Raw genomic sequence first — 24,680 nt, forward strand, 5'->3', positions numbered from 1 at the left:
GTTCAAGAACAAGGGCAAGTTTGATGGAAAAGCAAAGTTTGATGGGAAGAACCAGGTTGTACAACACACGAACTTCAAGAAGAAGAATGGCAAGAAGAAAGGTGCTTGTCATGTGTGTGGGGATCCTGATCATTGGGCTCCTAGTTGCCCTAATCGCTATGACAAGCGTCATCCTGGAAAAGGCGGCAAGACCGCTAATGTTGTCATTGGAGACACTGACATGAAGGATGCTGGGTATGGTATATTTCCCACTATTCTTTCAGTATGTCATTCTCCTGACTGGTTGATTGACACGGGTGCTAATGTGCATGTATGCGGTGATATTTCCATGTTTTCGTCTTATCAGACCGCAGGGACTTCAACCGTGCTGATGGGTAACGGTTCAATTGCTTCTGTTCGTGGTGTTGGCACGGTCGATCTGAAGTTTATTTCGGGGAAGATCGTGCGGCTGAAGAACGTGCATTATGTCCCCTCCGTCAATAAAAATCTTATTAGCGGATCTCTTCTGTGTAGAGATGGCTACAAGCTTGTCTTTGAGTCGAATAAATTTGTAATATCCAAGTATGGAACCTTTGTTGATAAAGGCTATGAGTCAGGAGGTCTGTTTCGTTTATCCTTATCAGACGTTTGCAATGAAGTTGTTAATCATATTTGCAACAATAGTGAATCCAATGTGTGGCATTCACGTCTTTGTCATGTTAACTTTGGTTGCATGTCGCGACTAGCGAAGTTGAACTTAATCCCTAGTTTCACCACTGTCAAGTGTGTGTGCAAGCTAAGCAACCTCGTAAGTCTCACACGACTGCGGAAACGAGAAATCTTGCACCACTAGAGCTCATACATTTAGGTCTATGTGAAATGAATGGTGTTTTGACAAAAGGTGGAAAAAATATTTCATGACATTAATTGACGACTCCACTAGATACTGCCGTGTGTATCTTCTGAAATCTAAGGATGAGGCTTTGAACTTTTTCAAGATCTATAAAGCTGAAGTGGAAAACCAACTTGATAAAAAAATCAAGAGGCTTAGGTCCGACCGTGGTGGAGAGTATTTTTCCAATGAATTTGATGCTTTTTGCACGGAACATGGTATAATCCATAAGAGGACGCCTCCCTATTCACCTCAATCAAATGGGGTAGCCGAAAGAAAGAACCGTACTCTAACTGATTTGGTTAACGCCATGTTAGACACATCGGGTCTCTCCAAGGCATGGTGGGGGAGGCGATATTGACGGCATGTCATGTCCTAAACCGAGTTCCCACAAAGAACAAAGAGATAACTCCATTCGAGGAATGGGAGAAGAAAAGGTTAAAACTCTCTTATCTACGAACATGGGGCTGTTTGGCGAAAGTCAATGTTCCAATTCCAAAGAAGCGGAAGCTTGGACCAAAGACTGTGGATTGTGTTTTCCTGGGATATGCTTTTCATAGCATTGGCTATAGATTCTTGGTTGTAAAATCTGAGGTATCTGACATGCATGTCGGTACGATCATGGAGTCGAATGATGCGACTTTCTTTGAAGATATTTTTCCCATGAAGGATATGGCTACCTCATCTAATCAGGAGATGCCTAGTTCATCGAATCAGGAACCAGTTACAATTACCGAACCTACAATTTCGATGGAACACTTTGAAAGTCCTGTGGAGGAGAACAATGAAGTTCCTATTAGGAGCAAGAGACGGAGGACTGCAAAGTCCTTTGATGATGATTTTCTTGTGTATCTCATAGATGACACTCCCAGTTCTATTTCAGAGGCCTATGCATCTGAAGATGCTGACTACTGTAAGGAAGCGGTTCGTAGCGAGATGGATTCCATCTTGGTGAATGAAACTTGGGAGATAACTGATCGTCCTTATGGGTGCAAACCTATAGGATGCAAATGAGTATTCAAGAAGAAGCTTAGGCCTGATGGTACTATAGAAAAGTACAAGGCTCGGCTCGTGGCTAAGGGTTATATCCAAAAGGAAGGTGAAGACTTCTTTAATACTTACTCACCTGTGGCTCGACTGACCACTATTCGAGTTCTACTTTCACTAGCTGCCTCACATGGTATTCTCGTTCATCAAATGGATGTTAAGACTGCTTTCCTAAATGGAGAGTTGGACGAGGAAATTTATATGGAACAACCAGATGGGTTTGTAATAGATGGTCAGGAAGGGAAAGTATGCAAGTTGCTGAAGTCTTTGTACGGACTTAAACAAGCACCCAAACAGTGGCATGAGAAGTTTGAAAGAACTTTAACAGCTGCAGGCTTTGTTGTAAACGAAGCTGACAAATGTGTGTACTATCGCCATGGTGGGGCGAGGGAGTTATCCTTTGCTTGTATGTTGATGACATACTGATTTTTGGAACAAATCTGAATGTTATTAAGGAGGTCAAAAATTTCCTATCTCGTTATTTTGAGATGAAGGATTTAGGAGTGGCTGATGTCATTCTGAACATCAAGTTGTTGAGAGACGATGATGGTGGGATTACATTGCTTCAATCTCACTATGTGGAAAAGATCTTGAGTCACTTTGGCTACAGTGACTGCAAGCCCTCTCGAACACCTTATGATGCAAGTGTGTTACTTCGAAAGAATCGAAGAATTGCTAGAGACCAATTGAAGTATTCTCAGATTATTGGCTCGCTTATGTACTTAGCCAGTGCTACAAGACCTGACATCTCTTTTGTTGTTAGCAAACTGAGTCAATTTGTCTCAAAACCAGGAGATGTGCATTGGAAAGCTCTAGAAAGAGTTTTACGTTATTTGAAATGCACTGCAAATTATGGAATTCACTACAACGGACATCCAAAGGTGCTTGAAGGGTATAGTGACTCAAATTGGATCTCAGATGTTGATAAGATAAAGGCCACAGGCGGTTATGTATTCACTCATGGAGGTGGCACTGTTTCTTGGAAGTCTTGCAAGCAGACCATCTTAACGAGGTCAACAATGGAAGCAGAACTCACAACACTAGATACATCTATGGTTGAAGCAGATTGGCTTCACCGGCTCTTGAATGACTTGTCGGTTGTTGAGAAACCTGTACCGGGTGTCCTTATGAACTGCGACAATCAAACTGTGATCACGAAAGTGGGCAGCTCAAAGGATAACATGAAGTCATCAAAACATGTTCAGAGAAGGTTAAAATCTGTCAGGAAAATGAAAAACTCCGGAGTTATTGCGTTGGATTATATCCAAACGTCTAAAAATCTGGCAGATCCTTTTACCAAGGGTCTATCACGTAATGTGATAGATAATGCATCGAGGGAGATGGGTATGAGACCCACAATATGAGTTGTTCACAGTGATAACCTATTCTGTGTGATCGGAGATCCCGTGAATTAGATGTGAAAGACAAGCTGTTAGTCAACTGAGAGGAGAGTATCCTTACTATTCACAATACCACTCCATGAAGATGCAATACTCTCCTAATCTGCATGACAGGTTGATGTATATCTTAATGTGTTCTAAGTGGCTTATTTAAACAGAGATGTTATCCTGCAGAACATCTTTTGAAGAACACACCTATATGAGTCTGATTGTCAAATGTCGCAATCTATGAGAGTAGGGTTCTTTTTAGTAAACTCATGAAAGGTCACGGAGTATGACGCATAAGCTCCACCCGCGAAGAAGATGCACGGTAGTCACGTATCGGTCAAGGCTTTATGTGAAGCTGGATTCTTAGAAAACTTGCAGTTTAAGGCCCAGTCCACTGTTCAAGTTGCTTACTAGTATAGCATAGAGTTCTAGGTGGAAGTTTAACTTAACAGTCTCTACTGCAGTACCGGTATATAAAAACAGTGTTTTGGAACCAAAGGCAAATTTCTGTGTGCCTCTGGGATCTGGATCTGGTGGGGGATTGCTGGAATTTAGTCTATTTTAGGCAGCCCAATAACTATTTCAGAAATTCCTAATAAATCCTAGAGGCCCACTTAGCTCATTTGTGCAAGGCAAGGGATACTAATAAAGTTTAGTCCCACATTGGTAGTTTAGTAGGAATTGGACCTCCTTATAAGGAAGGTTCTTTCCCCACTTGTATGAGCATGAGAACAAGAGGGATATTCACGCGCGCTCCTCCTCCGTCGCCCGCCTCGCCACGCCACGCCTCGCCGCGCCGCGGGTTGCGGGAATGAGCCGAGCCAATATCTAAATTTTTGCCACGCACTACGGGTATACGAAAGGTCACACGGAAGCTGAAAAGATTTTTGCGAAAGTGAAGTTCGAATGCGAATGGTGCAGCCCTTCGGCCGCTGGCTGTTCGCTTCGTCTCTGTCTCTTCGTTTCGTTGCCCTCTCGCCTCCTTCTCTTGCGCCTATAAAAGGGAGGTCGCTCCTCCCAGAGAGACGCATCGGAACCTCTTTTCTCACCACAAGTTTCTGAGCACTGCGCTGCTGCTACGATCTTCCCCATCCCGTCTTGCGGCGCATCCCATCTTGCGGCGTGCACCGTAGGTCGGGACAGTAGGCCTCCGAAACCGCACCTTTTGAGTCCTGTACGAGAGAAGGGTGATAAGGTTTTTGAGGAGCGCTCAGCGCGACTACTGGCTGCTTCATCACTTCCACTGCTTCCCCGACGATGACTTCTTCCCCGACGACTACGATTTCCTCGACGACATGGCAGGCGAGGACACCGAACCAAGTCCAGCACTTCCACTGCTACTGTCTCGTACGTGTTCTTACTCTTTCTGTTAGATGTCATGACATAGTTCTTTGCTTTACTTTCCGTCCTACATGTGTTAGGTTCTACTTCATATATGCAACTTCATCTAGTGTCTGTTCTAGATGTGTTTAGTTCAAGTTCATATATGCAGATGCTCTTTACCTTCTCTCTGTCTGAACGCATGATTTGTTTTATCTCTACATATTAGTGATGCTTTATCTAGTATTTCTGTTAATAAAATCATTCGGTAAATTGTTCATATTTCCAACAGGAAGACCATACGCAAAAGGCACTGTGGCTCAAGTCGCTGTTCCGGAGCACTTGGGTCTTTTCGACAGTCTATTGCCGTGGCATCAGCAATGGTACAAGCAAACAGTGGCCTAGACGTTAACGCAACCCCGAAACGAAAGCACACGGACGAATGAAGCTGGCCAAATCCAAACCTACCCACCCACCACTGCATCCGAACAAAGTAGACGCACCGTGGCACCCCCGGAGTCCCGACAGCAACGCGATCCAGTAGAACCGAGCGGGAGAGAGGTACGTACTAGATGAAAGGGAGGAACGGGGCCGGGTAGCGGCGCAGTGTGAACGAGAATCCCCGGTGTGGTGCGCGCTTCGGAAAAGAATATCAAATCCACTGAGGATGACGAGCTAGCCTTTCCTTTTCATTCCAGACTTTCTTCCCGCACGACCATGAAAACGCCGAGCGAGCTCCACTAGCTTCGTGTAACTTCTGCTGCAATCTTCTAGCACTCGCTTTGGCTTTGCCTTTGCCTCGTGGGTCGATGGATCTACGTCCAACTTGGAGTACTTAATCCGGCAAAGCCTCGGAGCATTATTCCAGCACGCCAGGCCAAAAGGCGCTGGCCCCTTTCTGTTTCGGGCAACTTGCGCATGCAGGCCGCGGGGCCCCGACAACATGTCAGGTACTACTACAACTAGCAATAGAAAATGAGCAAAGCAGACCAACCCCCAACGCCCACGCCCATGGGAGCATGGAGCACCACCGCTACCGCTACCACTACGCCTACGGTCTACCCCACGGCGTTCGACGTTCTCCAGCGGAAACTTCTTGTTCTAGAACCTTCATCTTCTTTCGCTCACTGCTGGCTGGGGCTGTCAGGCTGCGGCCCCGCGTTGTTCTCCGAGCGGCAGCAGATATTTCTCGCTCTAGAACCTTCCGTTGTTCCTTCACTGGTAGCTGCGGGGCCGGTTGGGCCTGAGGTGGTAGAGGCTCTGCACCAGCTCGTCCACCTCATCGTCCACGTCGTCGTCCACCTCGGCGCCGCTCGCCTCCCCTCCCCCGCCCCCGCCTGCCTCCCGATGCCTCTCCTCCAGGCCCAGGCTCAGCAGCTCCTTCCAGAAGCTCTCCGTGTCCTCGCCGTCCGCGCGCCTGCCCTCGCCGCCGTCGGCGAGCCCGGGGCCGTAGCCTCGCGCCGGGGCGCCGTAGCTGCTCTCGCCGTTGCGGGGGAGGAGGTACTCGATGGGGCGGCCGCGCTTCTTGGAGAGGAGCGCCTCCGCGAGCTCCTTCCGCCGGCTCTGGTCCTGCCGCTCCACCAGCATCTGCAGGAAGCTGGGGCTCTTCATGGCGCGCGCCAGGAACACCGTCATCTGCTGCTGCTTCTGCTCCGTGGCGGCCAGGCGCGCCTCCATCTCCTGCATCTGCGCGCGCGTCGCCTGCTGCTCCTGCCGCAGCTTCACCACCTCCGCGATCAGGGTGCCCTTGTCGCGCTGCAGCCGCTGCACCTTGCCCTCGGGCCCGAAATGCCCCACCTCCAGGCACGCACCCTGCTGTTGCCCCTGCTGCAGCAGCGCCGGCGTGCCCGCCGGCGACGACTGAGGCCGGCGCCGCCTGATCGTCTTCAGCAGCTCCTTCTGCCCCCGCAGGAACCCCTCCGCCGCGAACTCCCACCTGTCCGGATCAACCTTCCTGAACCCCTGCGATGCAACACAAACAACCCAATCGGGTTGAGTTTTTCTGGAACAAAACCAATCAGGTTCGGTTCGAATTACATTGCATCACATTTTGCCAAGCAATCGCCATGGATAGATGGATGGATGGATACTGGTACAGCAAGAACAATGCGTACACCAATCGGCAGAAACTTACATAGGTGTTGAGCTGGCGGACGAAGCTGGAGAAGTTGCTGTGCTTGAAGTAGCGGGGGAGGAGCACCATGGAGAAGGCGTGGGCGTCCCACACCACGAAGGTGTTCCCGGCGACGCCCCATGACACGATGGTGTCCGTGCTGTGGTCGTCCACCACCTCGTACGTCTTGTTCAGGAACGGGGTAGGGCAGGCCTCGCCGAGGCCGTCCATCGGCCGCGGCAGCTCCGCCAAGGCGCCGCCGCCGGCCCACGAAGATGGGGAAGAGCCCCAGGAAGACGGGGATGAGCCCCACGAAGACGGCGAGTATCCATCAGCAGCACCTCCGGCGAAGTCAAATTCCTCCTCTTTCACAATGCCGTGAAAGGGGTCCATGATCAAACGACCAAACAAACTCTAGAGAAAAATTGGACAGAGGGGATTACTGAGCACCGGTGATCGATCGGACCAAGGAAAACGAGGTCCAGAAAGAATCAAGAACCGGCCAAATTAACAGAAGGCGATCTTCGCTAGAGAAAATGTCGCCCTCCTCCAGACTCCAAAGAACCAAACCCGAAAGTTTCTGAATCAAAATACCAAAAACAAAATTCAGAACCGCAAGATTAGCAATCAATCAGGGGCTACCCGAAGGTGGTTGCAAAATGAAGGGGAAAAGAATCTGCAGTAGTCAAAGTTTGAGCAATCGTCCGAACTAACAATGCTGTGGTTGACCAATTCAGGGGATCTCAGCTCCTCCTAAAATGGCAGAGCTCCCCATTGACGCCCGGAAGCAGCTGCAAGAGGAGGGTCGGAGGAGGGCAAATGTAAAATCGGAGAGTACAAGAAGAGAGAAGGAACAAGGACGGAGAGAGAAGAAGCAGACCAGACCAGACCGGGGACGGAGAAGAAGGGAGAGGAAAGTACAGTACTATCCCTTCACGCTTCGTACTTGAGGCGCTTGAGCGAGCTCGTCAGAAGAGGCGCACGGTCACCGCCCATTTATACAGCCCACGTACCAACCCGCCGGGGCTTCCAATTCCGAAAGATCGAGACGGTTCTGGAAGGATTGGAACCATCCCCGGGGCTGGCTTATCCTGTGTGACGTGGCCGGGGAGAGTTCTGGAAGGCCCGGAGCGGGGCGATGGTTCTGGAAGGCTCGAACAAGTAGCCGCTTATCTTATTGCAGGCTGCCGGCGTCGCTTTGCGCCAGCCGGGCGGGACCGGGCGGCCATTGACCGCCGCCTCCGCGCGGAAAGCGCGCCAAATTGGCTGGCCGCGTGGCGCGCCCTCGTGACGCGATGCGCCTACAGTGGCCGTGGTCGACCGGGATATTTCCCCCCGGGGAGGTCGGCGGCCTCGCTGTCGACGCCCGGGGTACGCACGCGCTTTCTTTTTTGCCTGCGAGCTCAGTTGTTTATGCGGCGCCGTGAGCTTTTGCAGCGGGGAAAGCTTACGCGGCGTGCCTTGTCTGTTGCGGTTGCACGGGAGAGCACGAGGAGGGTTGGGGATTTTTCTATCGAGGGGGGCTCTGGGCCAGCTCCCAGCCGTCGTCGTCGGCCCAGAACTTCCTAAGAGAGAGAGAGAGAGAGCCGCGCCATTCAGCCCGTGGAGTGGATCCGGGCTGTACGGCCTTTTCGTTTACCTGCGGACGCCCCACGAACAAGAGCGAGCGAGCTCGGGCGCGCTTGGCGCAAGACCGCAGCAGGCAGAGAGGCCACGAACTGGGCGGGCTCGCATGGCCTTCTAGCGCGCGCGCGCGCAAGCCGGGCAGCGTTACGCTTCCTCTCGGGCTCGTCGTGCGCGCGGCGCGGCTGCCGTCTCCGCCGCGGCGCTCCGGCCACCGGCGCCCGTGCGGGCCGAGGCGACCCGCTGGCCATGCCGTGGCCGCGTCTGGACGTGCGCCGCCGCCGTGTGGGCGGGCAGCTGTCCAGCGTGCGCCCCGGTGCGCAATGCTCACCATTCGGCCGGCACAACACGGCGACCGGCCTTCAACTCTCCGCTCTCACTCGTGGTTGGGGACGGTGGGGAAAATGAACACACGGCTAGCTCACCCAGAAGCTCGACCTCGCCGCTCCCCATTTCGCTTCTCGTCGCCATATATAGATAGAGAGACAGCCGCTTGAACGGTGCGGTGGGCGCCGCGCGCTGGCCATTGGACACCTGTGTGGTGCAAATCGCTTGCAGCGGAGATATTTCCGCCGGAGTGGAAAAGGAAACCGAGCATTTCTCTAGACTTTTCTTTATCGAGAAGGCCCAAACGGAGGCCCATGACTTCAGGAGGAACCGGCTCGTGAGTTAAAAAAAAACAATGTTAAAATCTGACGTGAGATTAAAATCAAACTTTTTATTATGGCAAATTATATTATCATCACAGCATGACAATTGTCATGGCGCAACAATATACTCCCTCCGTTTCTAAATACTAGATGATACCCCGCACGTGTTGCGGAAATGTTTTGCAATATATCCAGTTAGAATTGGTTGTATGCAACATGAATATTTGAAGAATATATGATATGAGAAGCTGAAAATAAATATGATTTGTGGTGTTTGATTATTGTATAATGTAAATATCATAATATAATGTAAATTTTCATGCATGTTTGCATGTTGAGGTGGTTTTTTATTATGCATGATTGCATGTTGTGTTGGACCTTTCTTCATGCATGTTGAATGATGAGGTGGCATACTTGCATGTTGAGAGAAATGGACTAGTGGGGGCTAGCTATTTAGATATAGAAGATTTGTCTTTTTAGAAATTTCAACAAGTGACTACATACGGAGCAAAATGAGTGAATCTACACTCTAAAATATGTCTATACACATTCGTATGTGGTAACCATTTGATATCTCTAAAAAAACAAATATTTAGGAACGGAGGGAGTAATTATTTAAAAATTTGACATCAGATTTAAGCAAAATCCTAACACCTTATATGAGTTAAATGCCCAATTGATACACTAAGGGTATCTCTAACATATCAAACTCGATGTTAGAGATACCCTTAAGTTTGCTCTTTTTGCCCTAAAACTTGAGGAGTAAAAGTTTTACACAGATTAAACACGGCCGATCCCCTAAACCCAAAACTTTAATAAATCTAAATTTTTGACCCCTAAAACATGCCCTCACTCAAACTTGCCCTCACTTTCTCTCACTCAAATTTAGTCCAGTTGTAGGCGTTTGGACTAAAAATATGGAGTTGCATGCCTCCAGACCGACCACGCCACCACCGCTAAAACTAGTGTCGTCAGCCGTCCGCCGCCCCGGTGACCTGGAAAATGAAACCCCGATCAGCTCCTGCACCTCCGGCGACCCTTATCAGCGTTGGAATCCGGACAACGACGACAAATTCAACGAAGAGCATCTCGCCGGGGGCCCACGAAGGCAAGGTCGTCATCGTTGTGTCTCCTCCGCTTCACTGTCACCCAGAGCTCCGCCACCTCCTTCCTTAGCTTCTCGTTCTCTCTACTCACCTTCTCTGTCGTTCCCCGTGCAACGTCGGACGCTGGCTTCACCGCCCGCCTCTCCATCGTGACCTTGCCCACGGAGCGAAGGCTTGAGGGCCAGTGAGAAGGAGATGGCACTCGCTGCTTGACGATCATGGTGATGGTCGAAGCATCATGCACGGAGGGGCCTTCGCCAGCGCCGTACCTGAGAACGAGCGAGACAAAGAGCAGAGAGGAGCCTGCAGGATGGTTCCATGTGGAGCATAGGCGGAGGGATGGGAGCGCAAGAACGAACATGGCGAAGGACAATGTGGAGGTCGGCCGTGTGTGCAACGGTGAGCAAGGCGATGGGGAGCTTCGCATGGGGCAACGACCCATGTTGTCCTGGAGCTTCAACGAGGCCTTCATGGTGTCGTGGCCGAGCGCCGCATGGTGTGACACGTCGGTTCTTTTGTTTACAAGGCATTCTATGTTGCACGAGGCGCTGTTATTTCGCGGTTGTAGCCCATGACGTGCGTGTGATTGTGTGCATCACTCTCACATCTTCAGCGATCCTCATCAGCACCGTGCTTAGGTGCATGCTCCGGTGTGCCAATACCAACTGCCAACCATGCTTCTCATTCACCTCTCTCGCTCTAAGTGCTCGCTGATCCCTTCTTCCTCGACTCCGGTGACACCATGTGAACCCACATATCTTTGTGGGTAGAAGATTTTTGGGATAGGGAATCTGCTAGTTGCTGAAGAGTGATTTCCATAACAAAAATAGTAAAGTGTGATAGGGAGCACTTTTAAGCACCCCTTAGCGAGGCTCTTTAGGCTCAAATAGACCATTTCCTCATATGTAGGCCTGAATCAGTGCAATTTACATTGTGAGGCGGGGGGTTGTTGGCTGGGATTTTTTGGGCGGTCAAAAGGATGTAGAACATACCTCAGAGCCTGCATTACCTCAAAGAGACTCTACTGGGCCATACTCTAGGGAAATGCCAAAAGTGCACTGGGAACAAACATGCCCTAACTTGTCCTGACACTGACCCTACAAAACTTGTCCCATCACTCACTTTATTTCACCTACTCGAAAATGCCATGTTTACCACACTAAACTTGTCCAACACGCTGCATCTTGTATAAATCCAGTCGAAACTAGGTGAGGAGACGATGTGTGGCCCACTGAGCCAGCTGTTTTTTTACAAAACCCCATGTCCACTGTGTGTGCTCCCTCGTGTGGCTATGCACTTTTTGTTTTTCTAGAAAGGATCCCATAATCTACTGAATTGGTATCCCATATTCATATTTTGTTTCTTGTTCTCTCTCAACACGTGTCCCTAGTCCAGTGATTTGAGGGCAGCAACGCCATTATGATGGCCTGGCCCGATAGTGACGACTTGTGTGGCATTGGCGACATTTACCATAGGGCTCTCCCTCGTTCTTCATTGAGCGAGCTCAGGTGATGACGGCTCATGGACAGAGCATACTTCGATAGTGACTAGGACATACTTCAACAGAATGGTCAAATTTGCCAATTTTTTCATCCACATTTGCCATGCTTTGTCCCATACCTCATTAAACCATATACTAGTAGATCTTAACTACATTCATTATCAGAATAACATGAATTCAATAGGGGATGGGAGGGAGGGGATACAATTTTCATTCGATCTTCACAAACCCTAACTTTTTGATTAGATTCGTCGTTGCTTCCTACTATCACAAGTGAATACCAAAGATTAAGCTACCTTGTCACATCCAACAATAAAATTTGCCATTTCTAACAAAAATTTAGCACTCCAACCACCCCCAAAACCCTATCATCAATCAAAATCCGCAAAAAGAACTTAGAAGAATGAGTACTAACCACAATTCAGAGGCTCTCCGCTGCATGGACCAAGCTCTGCCAGAGTATGGTTTCTTCGTCGCTTCGTTTTGTTTGTTCTGAACTGAGTGAGTGAGAGAGAGAGAGATGTAAAATACTATAAATGATGAGGTCGACATTTTTTAAAGCCACGCCTCCTCGCATCCCATGTGACCCTCACGTGTTGCTTTAGGTATTTTTTTGGAATAAAACAAACTTCTTCCTTCCAGACCGGCCCGTGCTGACTCAACAAATACCCCCATTTATACTAAATTGAGCATAGTTTACCATACCAAATGTAATGTTTTCAAGTAGGTGGATTAAAGTGAGCATCCGCGACAAATTGATGTATCAATGGTGCATTTAACTTGTATCTTGTAAAGTTATGTCCGTTCAATGGAGGTGACCAATAAAAAAATTCGAAAAAGGAGTCAATTTTTTTGCAATCATAGTTTTATCTCCTTTTATTTTGACCTTGTAGTTTTTTTAGAAATACTAGTGAAGTACTTTCATATCAGTTAATCGTGATGATAGTTCAAACAAAAATGTTAGTCATCACCACCATATAAGTACCATGGAGAAGCCCTCCACCCAACATCACACTCCCTCCATGTGTTGTTGCCTTCTTTCGTGTTGCCATACCAGCGTGTTGCTCACTTCCGTGAGTCAATTATCTTCTCACCACTGTCCGACATGGGCAACCATCCTAACTCTTTAAAGCGTATACTTAGAATCTTTCCTCCAAATTTTGGAAGCTCATCCAAAAGAATAAAAAATTCCTAAACTTCCAAATCTACTGCACTAAATTCAGTCATGGAATCAAGTTGAAAGTACATATATTTGTAATTTGACACCTTCTTTATTTTGTATGGTAGGAGCAAGCTTAGTTGCATGGAGATGAAACCTACCTTCCAAAATAGGAAAAGTGAGGAGTGACACCTGGACGCAAATGAGAAATGTAGTCAAAACTAACTATGCAAGATGTCTGTTGATCTATGAAACCTCCATTAGTTCTGATAGGGTGGTGCACGATCTCGAAAGTACCCGAAGGGAAAACACACAAATATTTTACCTAGGTTCAGACCCTCATGGTGGAAGTAATACCCTACTCTTGCTTGATTTGATTGATATATGGGTCGCCTCATGGAGAGAGTTACACTGAAGATCGTAGTCTTTAGCGAGAATCTGAGGTGATTATGAGATGATGTAAACTAGTCCATGGCCTCTCCTTGTAAAGGCAAGTGATGTTGGGGAACTGATGACCCACAAGTATAGGGGATCTATCGTAGTCCTTTCGATAAGTAAGAGTGTCGAACCCAACAAGGAGCAGAAGGAAATGATAAGCGGTTTTCAGCAAGGTATTCTTTGCAAGCACTGAAATTATAGGTAACAGATAGTTTTGTGATAAGACAATTTGTAACGAGCAACAAGTAACAAAAGTAAATAAAGTGCAGCAAGGTGGCTCAATCCTTTTTGTAGGAAAGGACAAGCCTGGACAAATTCTTATATAGAGAAAAGCGCTCCCGAGGACACATGAGAATTATCGCCAAGCTAGGTTTCATCACGATCATATGATTCGCGTTCGGTACTTTGATAATCTGATATGTGGGTGGACCGGTGCTTGGGTGCTGTCCTTACTTGGACAAGCATCCCACTTATGATTAACTCCTATTGCAAGCATCCGCAACTACAAAAGAAGTATTAAGGTAAACCTAACCATAGCATGAAACATATGGATCCAAATCAGCCCCTTACGAAGCAACACATAAACTAGGGTTTAAGCTTCTGTCACTCTAGCAACCCATCATCTACTTATTACTTCGCAATGCCTTCCTCTAGGCCCAAATAATTGTGAAGTGTCATGTAGTCGATGTTCACATAACACCACTAGAGAAGAGACAACATACATCTCATCAAAATACCGAACGAATACCAAATTCACATGACTACTAATAGCAAGACTTCTCCCATGTCCTCGGGAATAAACGTAACTACTCACAAAGCATATTCATGTTCATAATCAGAGGAGTGTTAATATGCATATAGGATCTGAACATATGATCTTCCACCAAATAAACCAACTAGCATCAACTACACGGAGTAATCAACACTACTATTAACCCACATGTACCAATCCCAGACTTAGAGACAAGAATTGGATACAAGAGATGAACTAGGGTTTGAGAGGAGATGGTGCTGGTGAAGATGTTGATGGAGATTGACCCCCTCCCGATGAGAGGATCGTTGGTGATGACGATGGCGATGATTTTCCCCTCCCGGAGCCCTAGATTGGTTCCACCAAGGTTCCGCCTCGTGGCGGCGGAGTCTCGTCCCGAAAGCTTGCTTATGATTTTTTCCCATTGAAAGACTCCATATAGCAGAAGATGGGCATCGGAGGGCCACCAGGGGGCCCACGAGGCAGGGGGCGCGCCCAGGAGGGTAGGGCGTGCCCCCCACCCTCGTGGCCAGGGTGTGGCCCCCTCTGGAACTTCTTGCGCTCAGTATTTTTTATATATTCTGAAAATGACTTCCGTGAAGTTTCAGGACTTTTGGAGCTATGCAGAATAGGTCTCTAATATTTGCTCCTTTTCCAGCCCAGAATCCCAGCTGCCGGCATTCTCCCTCTTTATGTAAACCTTGTAAAATAAGAGAGAATAGGCATAAGTATTGTGACATAATGTGTAATAACCGCCCATAATGCAATAAATATCGATATAAAAGCATGATGCAAAATGGACGTATCAACTCCCCCAAGCTTAGACCTCGCTTGCCCTCAAGCAAAAGCCGAAATCGAAAAATATTTCCACATGTTTAGAGATAGAAGTGTCGATAAAAATAAAATACGGACATGAGGGCATCACGATCATTCTTAGAACAACAACTTATATAATTCTTGTCATATGATCTCTTATGCTAGAGTAACAATTCAATCACAATTTCAAGTATGAATCATAAACTTCATTGAAAACTAACAAACTATAATCTCAGTCATTGGAGCAATTGCAATTTATCATAACATAGGAAAGAGTCAATATAAGAGCTTTTCAGCAAGTCCACATACTCAACTATCATATAGTCTTTCACAATTGCTAACACTCACGCAATACTTATGGGTATGGAGTTTTAATCAGACACAAAGAAAGATAGGGGCTTATAGTTTTGCCTCCCAACGTTTTACCTCAAGGGTAATGTCAACAATAATAGTTCATGAAAACTCACATCCAATTAGCCATATATACCAGGATCTTTCCAACATGTTGTGCTTGCCAAAAGATAAAATGTAAAAAGGAAGGGTGAAGATCACCATGACTCTTATGTAAGGTAGGAGATAAAAGTAAAAGATAGGCCCTTCGCAGAGGGAAGCAGAGGTTGTCATGCGCTTTTATGGTTGGATGCAAAAAATCTTAATGCGAAAGAACGTCACTTTATATTGCCACTTGTGATATGGACCTTTATTATGCAGTCCGTCGCTTTTATTTCTTCCATATCACACGATCGTATAAAGCTTATTTTCTCCCACACTAATAAGTCATACATATTTTGTTGGGGATATAGCTATCAGTTATGACCCGCCCGGGAGGGGCCGGGTCAGCCCCAATGGCGGGTTACAAAGGAAGCCCAGTAAACATTAAGATGATAGTTTATCAAATCTTATAGAAGGCCTAAAAGGCCTAGAGGCGGCTTAAGGCCCAATATTGTAAACTGCCGTATGTAAGAAAAGACTTGTAAAGAAAGGCATGTAAAAGAAGTCACCGAGCCGGACACGATTTATGAGCCGGACGGGACTCTGTAGGCCACCAGGCGTCAACCCGTGTATATAAGGGGACGACCCGGTGGCGGCTTAGGGCAAGAAGAGATCGATAACCAAGCCGGCGAGTTAAGCCTCTTGGTGATCGAAACCCCAGCAATACCAACACAACTAGACGTAGGCTTTTACCTTCATCGTAAGGGGCCGAACTAGTATAAAACCTCTCGTGTCCTTTGTCCCGATTAACCCCTTTAAGCTTCCTAGTAGCAATGGCCCTACGACTAAGTCCTTTCGCTAGGACATCTGCCGTGACAATTCCATGACAGTTGGCGCCCACCGTGGGGCCAGTGCACGGTGGATTTGAGTTCTTGAAGGGAAACTTCGAAGGGCTCAAGGGATACGCTGTGGGCCGGATGACCAAGAGTTGTCGCGGCAAGCTCTACATCGACGACGAAGGCTGGGGCCCCGAGGTCGGCTCAATTGAGTACGGATACCGGGTCCCCTTCGGCGGAATTCACGTCTTCATCGGCCGGATCGGCGAGTCAGGCCCTGAGCCGGACGTCCACACCAACCTCGTCGAAACGGCTCAGCGCGCGAGGACCACCCGTGTTCAATCTGTCGTGAAGCATGCCTTCGTAGGCTGCGTCCACGGCGGTGAATACTCTAAAGGATCGATGGAGGGCGGTGAGACGGCCGTCTGTTCTGACACTGCATCATCAACGGGTGAGACGGACTCTTTGTACCAGCTGCAGGATGGCATGCTTGGGGGCTGTTCCGATGGCAGCAGTATGCCGGACCCCCTTGAGCCGCCGAATTGGGCCAAAGTCTTCATGGCAGGAACACAGCCCGGGCAGAACTCCACAGCAGCAGCGGCAACATCTACCGGGTCGGCCGCAGCCGGGGCGGGAGACCCCGCGCGCCCCCCGGCTCAGATTCTAATGGACCTCATGGATAAACTGAGGACTCTGTTGACTGCCGTGGTAGAGCCGGTGGATAATGCCCAGCATGACGCAGAGGTGGCACGCGTACGTGAAGAGATGGTACAGGCTAAAGAAAATCTGGCAGCAGAGGAGGTCAGGATTGTAGTGGAGCGGGCGGCTTTGGACGTTCGTGCTCAACAGCTTCAAGCGGAGACTTTCTGGCTCTCGGTGGATCTGAGCGCGTCAAACAAGGTCATGAGAAGAAGGCGTCAGAAAACTCAGTCACGTCTACCTCTCACGCTCGATCCTAGGAACCTTTTTCGTACACCCGGAGCTGGGGGAAGCAACCCGCCGGAGGCAAACCGGACCACGACACCCAGCGCGCCAGTCCAACCGCGCGCCATGGAACCACCTCGTGTAATTACCGCTCCACCTCATTACGTACCAACCCCGCCGGGTCACTTCTCCAATCCCTTGGAAAACCTCATTGCAGCGTCAGCTTGTTTGGCGGCTCTCCCGATGGAAGGTGACTCACCAGCGGCGGTCAAACGCGGAGGGTGAGAGAACTTATTCAAACAGCTCTGGCATAGCAGGATGCGTACTCCTACAGTCGAGACAGGATCCATTCAACTCCTCGCCCAAGCCGGAGCCCGAGCTACAGTAGGCATATGGATTCAGCTGACATGTCAAGCAAAGCTCAACGCCGCAACCGGCCACACAGGTATGAGCCGGTGCAAGCCGGAGCCCTTAACTTGGCGGATCAGGAGAGGATCCCGACAAGAGGCTGAGCGAGCGGTTCAACTGGCAGCAGAGCAGGCGGCTCATTAGACTTTTCCGGCTTATCCAGCAACCTCGGTTGAGGCAGGAGTGGCCACAAGAACCGAGGTGTTCCTTGCCTGGTGCCGGCCATACGTAATGAGCGTTTGTCAAAAGACTTCAAGGGGCCTCATAAAGTGCCTAATTACATGGCCGACTTGCAGCCTGGGGCTTGGATTGAGAGTTATGAGATGACTATGGAGTTGTTGGAGGTCAGCGACGCGGCAATGGCTAAGTATTTCACTATGATGTTGGATGGAACAACTTGTACTTGGTTGAAGGGGTTGCCACCCAATTCTATCGGCTCGTGGGCGGAGTTAAAGGCCCGGTTCATCCAGAACTTCAAAGCCACGTGTAAACATCCTATGTCGATTGTGGACCTGACTAATTGTAAGCAAGAGGACGGTGAATCTACAACCCATTGGGTGCACCGGGTCAAGAAGATAATACATTCGTCTGATAAGATGGATGCCGACTCAACAGTCTTGATGTTGGAGAAAAACTGCCGTTTTGAACCCCTGAAGCAGAAGTTGGGGCGGCTCAAGCGTGACTGCAATGATATGGGCCAGTTGATGGTGGCTCTCGTCAAGTATGATGATTCTAATAATACCAAAGACCCGGTGTCTGACGAAGAAAAGACGGCAAAGGGAAAGAAGAACGGTAACGGCAAGGGTCACGAGCATAACCCGGCAAATCAAGGAGGTAATAAACTTAAGGCTAATGAGTTTGTCACAAACACCAATGCGCAAGGTGGAAATCAACGGCGCAACGGCAGGCAACCCCCTCGGTCGGGCAGGTCAGGTCCCACCCTTGAGCAACTATTGAATGAGCCTTGTCCAAGGCACGGCACCCGGGAGAAGCAAGCCAGTCACCTGTGGAAAGATTGTATAATTATGAAGGCATTTAAAAATTCAAACGCGTTTAATGGAGGTCACGGCCCGGGCGCCGATTCAGGTGGAGGCGGTTTCCATGGCCCGGGCGTCGGTTCAGGCGGAGGAGGATTTCACGGTCAGGGCCATCCTGGTAACCAAGGAGGATATAATCCACAACCCGGCCAAGGTAATCATCAGCAACAGTCCGGATATCAGAGCAACCCAAAACAGTTGAATAGTGGGCAATACCATGTGTTCACCACTAGTTTATGTAAGAGGGACCAGAAGCTTCACAAGAGGGCCGTCAATGCCGTTGAGCCTGCGATTCCACGTTACTCACGTTGGTCAGAGCAACCTATTGTGTGGAGCAGAGAGGATCACCCACCCCGGGTTGACAATCCGGGTCACTTGGCCTTGGTAGTGGCGCCTCAGGTTGGTGGATATAAATTCACTAAGGTACTCATGGATGGAGCCAGTAGCATCAATATCCTCTACTATGAGACGTTCCGTCAGATGGGGTTGACTGATAAGAGTCTTATGCAGTCTAACACTATTTTTCACGGTGTGGTACCTGGCAAGTCGGCATACCCAGTTGGTAAGATTGAACTGGAAGTAGCCTTTGGGGATGAGTATGGCTCCGGAGCAGAAAAAATAACCTTTGAGGTGGTTAAGATCAAAAGCCCATATCATGCTCTGTTTGGACGGCCGGCTTATGCCAAGTTCATGGCTCGGCCGTGTTATGTATATTTGCAACTCAAGATGCCGGGTTATAAGGGCACCATTATGGTACATGGAAACCAGAAAATAGCCTTGGAGTGTGAAGAAGGTGATGCTGCCTATGCTGAGTCTGTTTGTGCAACAGAGGAGTTAAAGTTTTACAAGGATCATGTTGACCCGGCAGACATGACATCGTTAAAGAAACCAACAACGGAGCATGAGTCGGTGTTGAAGTTCAAATCAATTGATGACACCAAGATGGTTGACTTTGTGCCTGGCGACTCATCCAAGCAGTTCATCATCAGTGCAAACTTGGATCCAAAATAGGAAAGCGCGCTCATCGAGTTCATCCGTGAGAATCGGGACATCTTTGCATGGAAACCTTCTGACATGCCGGGTGTCCCGAGGGAACTCGCTAAGTACACTCTCAATATTGATCCAAAGTTTAAACCTGTTAGATAGTTTCTCCGGTGGTTCAATGAGGAAAGGCACAAGGCCATTGGAGAAGAGGTGGCCCGGCTCTTGGCGGCCGGGTTCATTGTGGAAGTCTTTCACGCAGAGTGGTTAGCCAACTCGGTGCTTGTACTCAAAAAGAACGGCACCTGGCGTATGTGTGTGGATTACACCGATTTAAACAAGGCTTGTCCGACTGACCCTTTTGCCCTCCCTTGTATTGATCCGATCATCGATGCTACGGCGGGTTGCGCACATTTAAGTTTCTTGGATGCCTATTCAGGTTATCATCAGATCAAGATGGCAGTCAAAGATCAGGAGAAGCAGCTTTTATCACCCCATTTGGAGCTTTCTGCTATGTGTCTATGCCTTTTGGGCTTAAGAGTGCCCAAGCGACTTACCAACGGTGTGTGCAGAATTGTCTTCACAATCAGATTGGGTGTAATGTTCATGCTTATGTGGATGATATAGTCGTAAAATCCAGGAAATAGGAAACCTTGGTCACAGATCTGAAAAAGACCTTCAATAATCTCCGGGTCTACAAAATGATGCTTAACCCGGCTAAGTGTGTTTTTGGAGTCCTAGCCGGCAAGCTCTTGGGGTTTTTGGTGTCCAATCGAGGTATTGAAGCTAACCCGGAGAAGATTAAAGCAATTACATCCCTGGCCAAACCAACATGCATCAATGACGTTCAAAGGCTGGCGGGTCGTGTTGCTGCTTTGAGCCGGTTCATAAGCCGGTTAGGAGAGAAGGCGATGCCTTTGTATCAGATGATGAAGAAAACAGATGATTTTGTTTGGAGCGATGCTGCAAACTCTGCTTTTGAAGATCTAAAGACACAGCTTGCTGAGCCGCCGGTCCTTGCTGCTCCAGTTGAGAAAGAGCAGCTGTTGTTATACGTAGCCGCCAACTCACGAGCTGTTAGTGTAGCTATTGTGGTGGAGCGCAAGGAGGTTGGCAAGGAACATCTGGTTCAACGTCCGGTTTTCTACATCAGTGATGTGTTAATTGAATCCAAACAACGATATCCACATTGGTAGAAGCTCATATATGGGGTGTTCATGGCAAGCCGGAAGCTTAAACATTACTTTCAGGGTCACCCAATCACTGCGGTTAGTTCTGCTCCTTTGGGAGACATCATCCAAAATAGAGAGGCCACTGGACGAGTCGCCAAGTGGGCCATTGAACTTGGATCTCATGGGTTGAAGTATGTGCCACGTACTGCGATCAAGTCTCAGGCATTGGTTGACTTTATTAATGACTGGACAGAGATGCAGATGCCGGAGGAGAAACCAGACAACACATATTGGACTATTCATTTTGATGGGTCCAGACAGTTGGAAGGCTCGGGGCTGGAGTTGTTTTAACCTCCCCTCGAGGTGACAAATTTTGTTATGTGTTACGGCTGATGTTTCCTTGTACTAACAACGCAGCAGAGTATGAAGCCTTGCTCCATGGTCTTCGAGTGGCCAAAGAGATGAGCCTGAGCCGGGTCCGGTGTCTTGGCGACTCAGATTTAGTAGCTCAACAAGTATCAGGCAAGTGGGATTCCAAAGACCCTCTCATGGAGGCTTATCACCGTGAAGTTGATGTTGTTGCAGGACATTTTAAAGGATATCAGGTGGAGCACATTGACCGTAGGAAGAACGAAGCGGCTGATGCTCTAAGCCGGTTGGGATCTCAGCGTAAGCCGGTGCCACCTAACACCTTTTTGGATGTTTTGCATAACCCGTCTATTAAGTTGCCCACAGAAGAATATCTAGCCATTCCTGACCCGGAGGCACAGTTGGTGGTGGCTCTTCATGTCATCCCAGATTGGATAGTGCCATTCTTGGCTTACATGACCCGGGGATAGTTGCCAGCGGATGAGACCCTGGCTCGACAGATAACGCGGCGGTCTAAGTCAATGATGATTTCTGATGGAGAACTATACCATCGCAACATCTCTGGAGCATTTCAGCGTGTATTTCCTCTGAAGAAGGCCAAGAAATACTTCGCGAGATCCATGAAGGCGATTGTGGTCATGATGCCGGGTCAAAATCTCTGGTGTCCAAGGCTTTTCGTCACGGCTTTTACTGGTTGACGGCTCACGCTGATGCAGAGGATCTGGTCAGTAGATGTGATGGATGTCAAAAGTTCGCATGACGAGCACATGTGCCGGCTCAAGAGCTCCGGATGATTCCAATCACTTGGCCGTTTGCGGTCTGGGGGCTTGACATGGTTGGACCTTTCAAAAGGTCTAAGGATAAAAGGACACATCTTTTAGTGGCAGTTGATAAATTCACAAAGTGGGTTGAGGCAGAGCCGGTGAGTAAGTGTGATGCGGCCACGGAAGTTCAGTTCATCAAAAAGGTGATCTTCCGTTTTGGTTTTCCACACATCATTATCACTGACAATGGCATTATTTATCCCAAGGGCTATGAAGGAGTTTTGTCAACGTGAGCATATTCGGCTTGATGTTTCTTCTATAGCTCATCCTCAATCCAATGGTCAAGCTGAGAGAGCAAATCAGGAAATTTTAAAAGGTCTCAAACCCCGGCTTATGGTTCCCTTATAGCGAACGCCGGGTTGTTGGGTAGAGGAATTACACTCGGTGCTGTGGAGCATCAATACCACACCTAACAGGTCTACAGGTTACACACCTTTCTTCATGGTGTATGGAGCAGAAGCAGTGTTGCCTAGTGACATCCGTCATGACTCGCCCCGTGTGGCGGCTTATGTTGAAGCTAATAATGAACAAGCCAGACATGATGCTCTTGACTTGTTAGATGAGGAAAGAAACTTAGCAGCGGCTCGATCAGCAATTTATCAACAGGACCTGCGCCATTACCACAGCCGCCGGGTTAAGTCCAGGACTTTTCAGGAAGGCGACCTGGTGCTCCGGCTCATCCAGGATCTGTCAGATGCACACAAGTTATCCCCACTGTCGGTGTCAAAACCGGCGGATCTCGGGTAGGGGGTCCCGAACTGTGCGTCTAGGCCGGATGGTAACAGGAGGCAGGGAACACGATGTTTTACCCAGGTTCGGGCCCTCTTGATGGAGGTAAAACCCTACGTCCTGCTTGATTAATATTGATGATATGGGTAGTACAAGAGTAGATCTACCACGAGATCAAGGAGGCTAAACCCTAGAAGCTAGCATATGGTATGATTGTTGTATATGGAGTTGATTGCCTACGGACTACAACCCTCCGGCTTATATAGACACCGGATAGGGTTAGGGTTACATAGAGTCGGTTACAATGATAGGAGATCTTGAATATCCGCATCGCCAAGCTTGCCTTCCACGCCAAGGAAAGTCCCATCCGGACACGGGACGAAGCCTTCAATCTTGTATCTTCATAGTCCAGGAGTCCGGCTGAAGGTATAGTCCGGCTACCCGAACACCCCATAATCCAGGACTCCCTCAGTAGCCCCTGAACCAGGCTTCAATGACGACGAGTCCGGCGCGCAAATTGTCTTCGACATTGCAAGGCGGGTTCCTCCTCCAAGTCCTTCATAGAAGATTGTAAACACCAAGAGTAGTGTTCGCCTCTGCAAAATAAGCTTCCACATATTGCCATAGAGAGAATAATATTAACACAAATCAAATCTGCTGACGTATTCCGCAGTGCGTCATCACACTACAGCCAAGTCCTTCACTCGAATCGTTTTCACTTTTCCACCTCAGCGTGTTTTGCGAGGCGGTTTCCTTGGCACGTCTTGTCAAAGCAGAGATCGTGTGCCCCCCTTTTGCGGGATTCTCATTAATACGGACGTGGGTAACCCTATTGTGCCCGTTAGCATGTTTTCTCGATTAAAGGCGAGTCCCGAACGGTTACGGGGAGGGCTCCTGGTATTCAACCTCTTATAAAGAGACCAGGGCCTTACTCCTTTTCTCCAATCCCAAAACAAGTTCGCCCGTTGCCTCGAGTTCCAACACCCTAGGCTCCAGATTCCGGGTGCCTCAGACCTTCGACAATGTCCGGTTCCGACCTTCAAGGCTGGTGGATGCCGTCCTCCATCACAGAGGAGGACGTGCTAAAGTTGAGAGAGGCTAAGTTCTTGACCGCCGAAATTTCGCATAGGTTGCCTGCTCAAAGGCAGGCTATCCCCAGTCCCCAGCCTGGTGAGAGCGTAGTGTTCGTGTCTCACTTCCTTCGGGGTTAGGCTTCCCGATGGATCCCTTTGTGAGGGGGCTGCTGTTTTTATTACGGGCTGGAATTTCACGACTTAGCTCCGGAGTCCATCCTCCATATCTCCTTGTTTATCGTTGTATGCGAAGCGTTCCTCCGTGTTACCCCTCACTTCGGATTATGGCTCAAGACTTTCAAAGTGGAGCCGAAGATGATCAAGGGACGGCACGCAGAGTGCGGAGGCGCTGTTATAAGCAAAAATGTTGATGCTCCATGGCCCGAGGGCTCTTTTCAAGAGGAGCTAGGCTTGTGGCAACGAGAGTGGTTTTATATCACCACTCCCCGGAGCACCAAGTGGGTGGCGCTTCCTGCCTTTCGCTCGGGTCCCCCACCACGGCTAGCGTCATGGGTTAATAGAGGGTTAGATTGGGGTTTGCCCAAGGACGTGCCCTTGTTACAGGGCCGCATTAAGGATCTCTTGGAAGGAGACCTCAGCCTGGTCAAGGTGACGCAGGTCATGCTGATTCACCGAATATTGACCGGCAAACGTCGCTCCCTTCGCCTGTGGGAGTTTAATCCAGAGGGACCGCGAGCTCTCCAGAATTTCATGGGCGCAACGCCCGTGGAGATGTATAAACTGTTCTTCGGATCACGAGAGATGTGTCCGGATTTAACCGAGGACGCAGGCCTAAGGTACAATCGCCCGGATACTCAAGTAAGCAACCTTGTGCCCGGACCTTCTATCCGTATAATTGTCATAAACTTGCCCCTAAAAGAGCTGTCCTTTTAAAAAGGAGTGGATAGCGAAGGCAAAGCTGATCAGGTGTCCGGCTCCCCTTCCCGAAACCAGGCCGGATCCCGTGCTGGTCAGGATGCTGGAGATAATGCCTTTGGAGGGAAGCAAGGGGGAGGACAAGGAAACTATGGCCTCCTCAAAGGAGGCTGCTCCGAAGGGAGGAACCGACAATTCCTCTCCTAAGGGGAAGAAGAGAGCCGCCTCTGATGACC

General features: G+C 48.8%; 1 protein-coding gene across 2 annotated transcripts; it reads right to left on the minus strand.

Annotated features, from left to right (window-relative positions):
* Window positions 1-5,288: 5,288 nt before the first annotated feature.
* Window positions 5,289-8,794, minus strand: LOC119303108 (heat stress transcription factor A-2a-like). 2 transcript variants are annotated; one of them, XM_037580197.1, is made up of 4 exons: window positions 7,625-8,794; window positions 7,454-7,530; window positions 6,761-7,319; window positions 5,289-6,588 (listed from the first exon to the last, which is right to left on the minus strand). In XM_037580197.1, the coding sequence occupies exons 3-4, from the start codon at window positions 7,130-7,132 to the stop codon at window positions 5,842-5,844; spliced, it is 1,119 nt and encodes a 372-aa protein (XP_037436094.1). In that variant the 5' UTR covers window positions 7,133-7,319; window positions 7,454-7,530; window positions 7,625-8,794; the 3' UTR covers window positions 5,289-5,841. The 2 variants fall into 2 exon arrangements, with proteins under 2 accessions (XP_037436094.1, XP_037436093.1); XM_037580196.1 differs by having other exon boundaries at window positions 7,620-8,794.
* Window positions 8,795-24,680: the final 15,886 nt, after the last annotated feature.

Source organism: Triticum dicoccoides, chromosome 5A (genome assembly GCF_002162155.2).
Source record: "Triticum dicoccoides isolate Atlit2015 ecotype Zavitan chromosome 5A, WEW_v2.0, whole genome shotgun sequence".
Classification (NCBI taxonomy): domain Eukaryota; kingdom Viridiplantae; phylum Streptophyta; class Magnoliopsida; order Poales; family Poaceae; genus Triticum; species Triticum dicoccoides.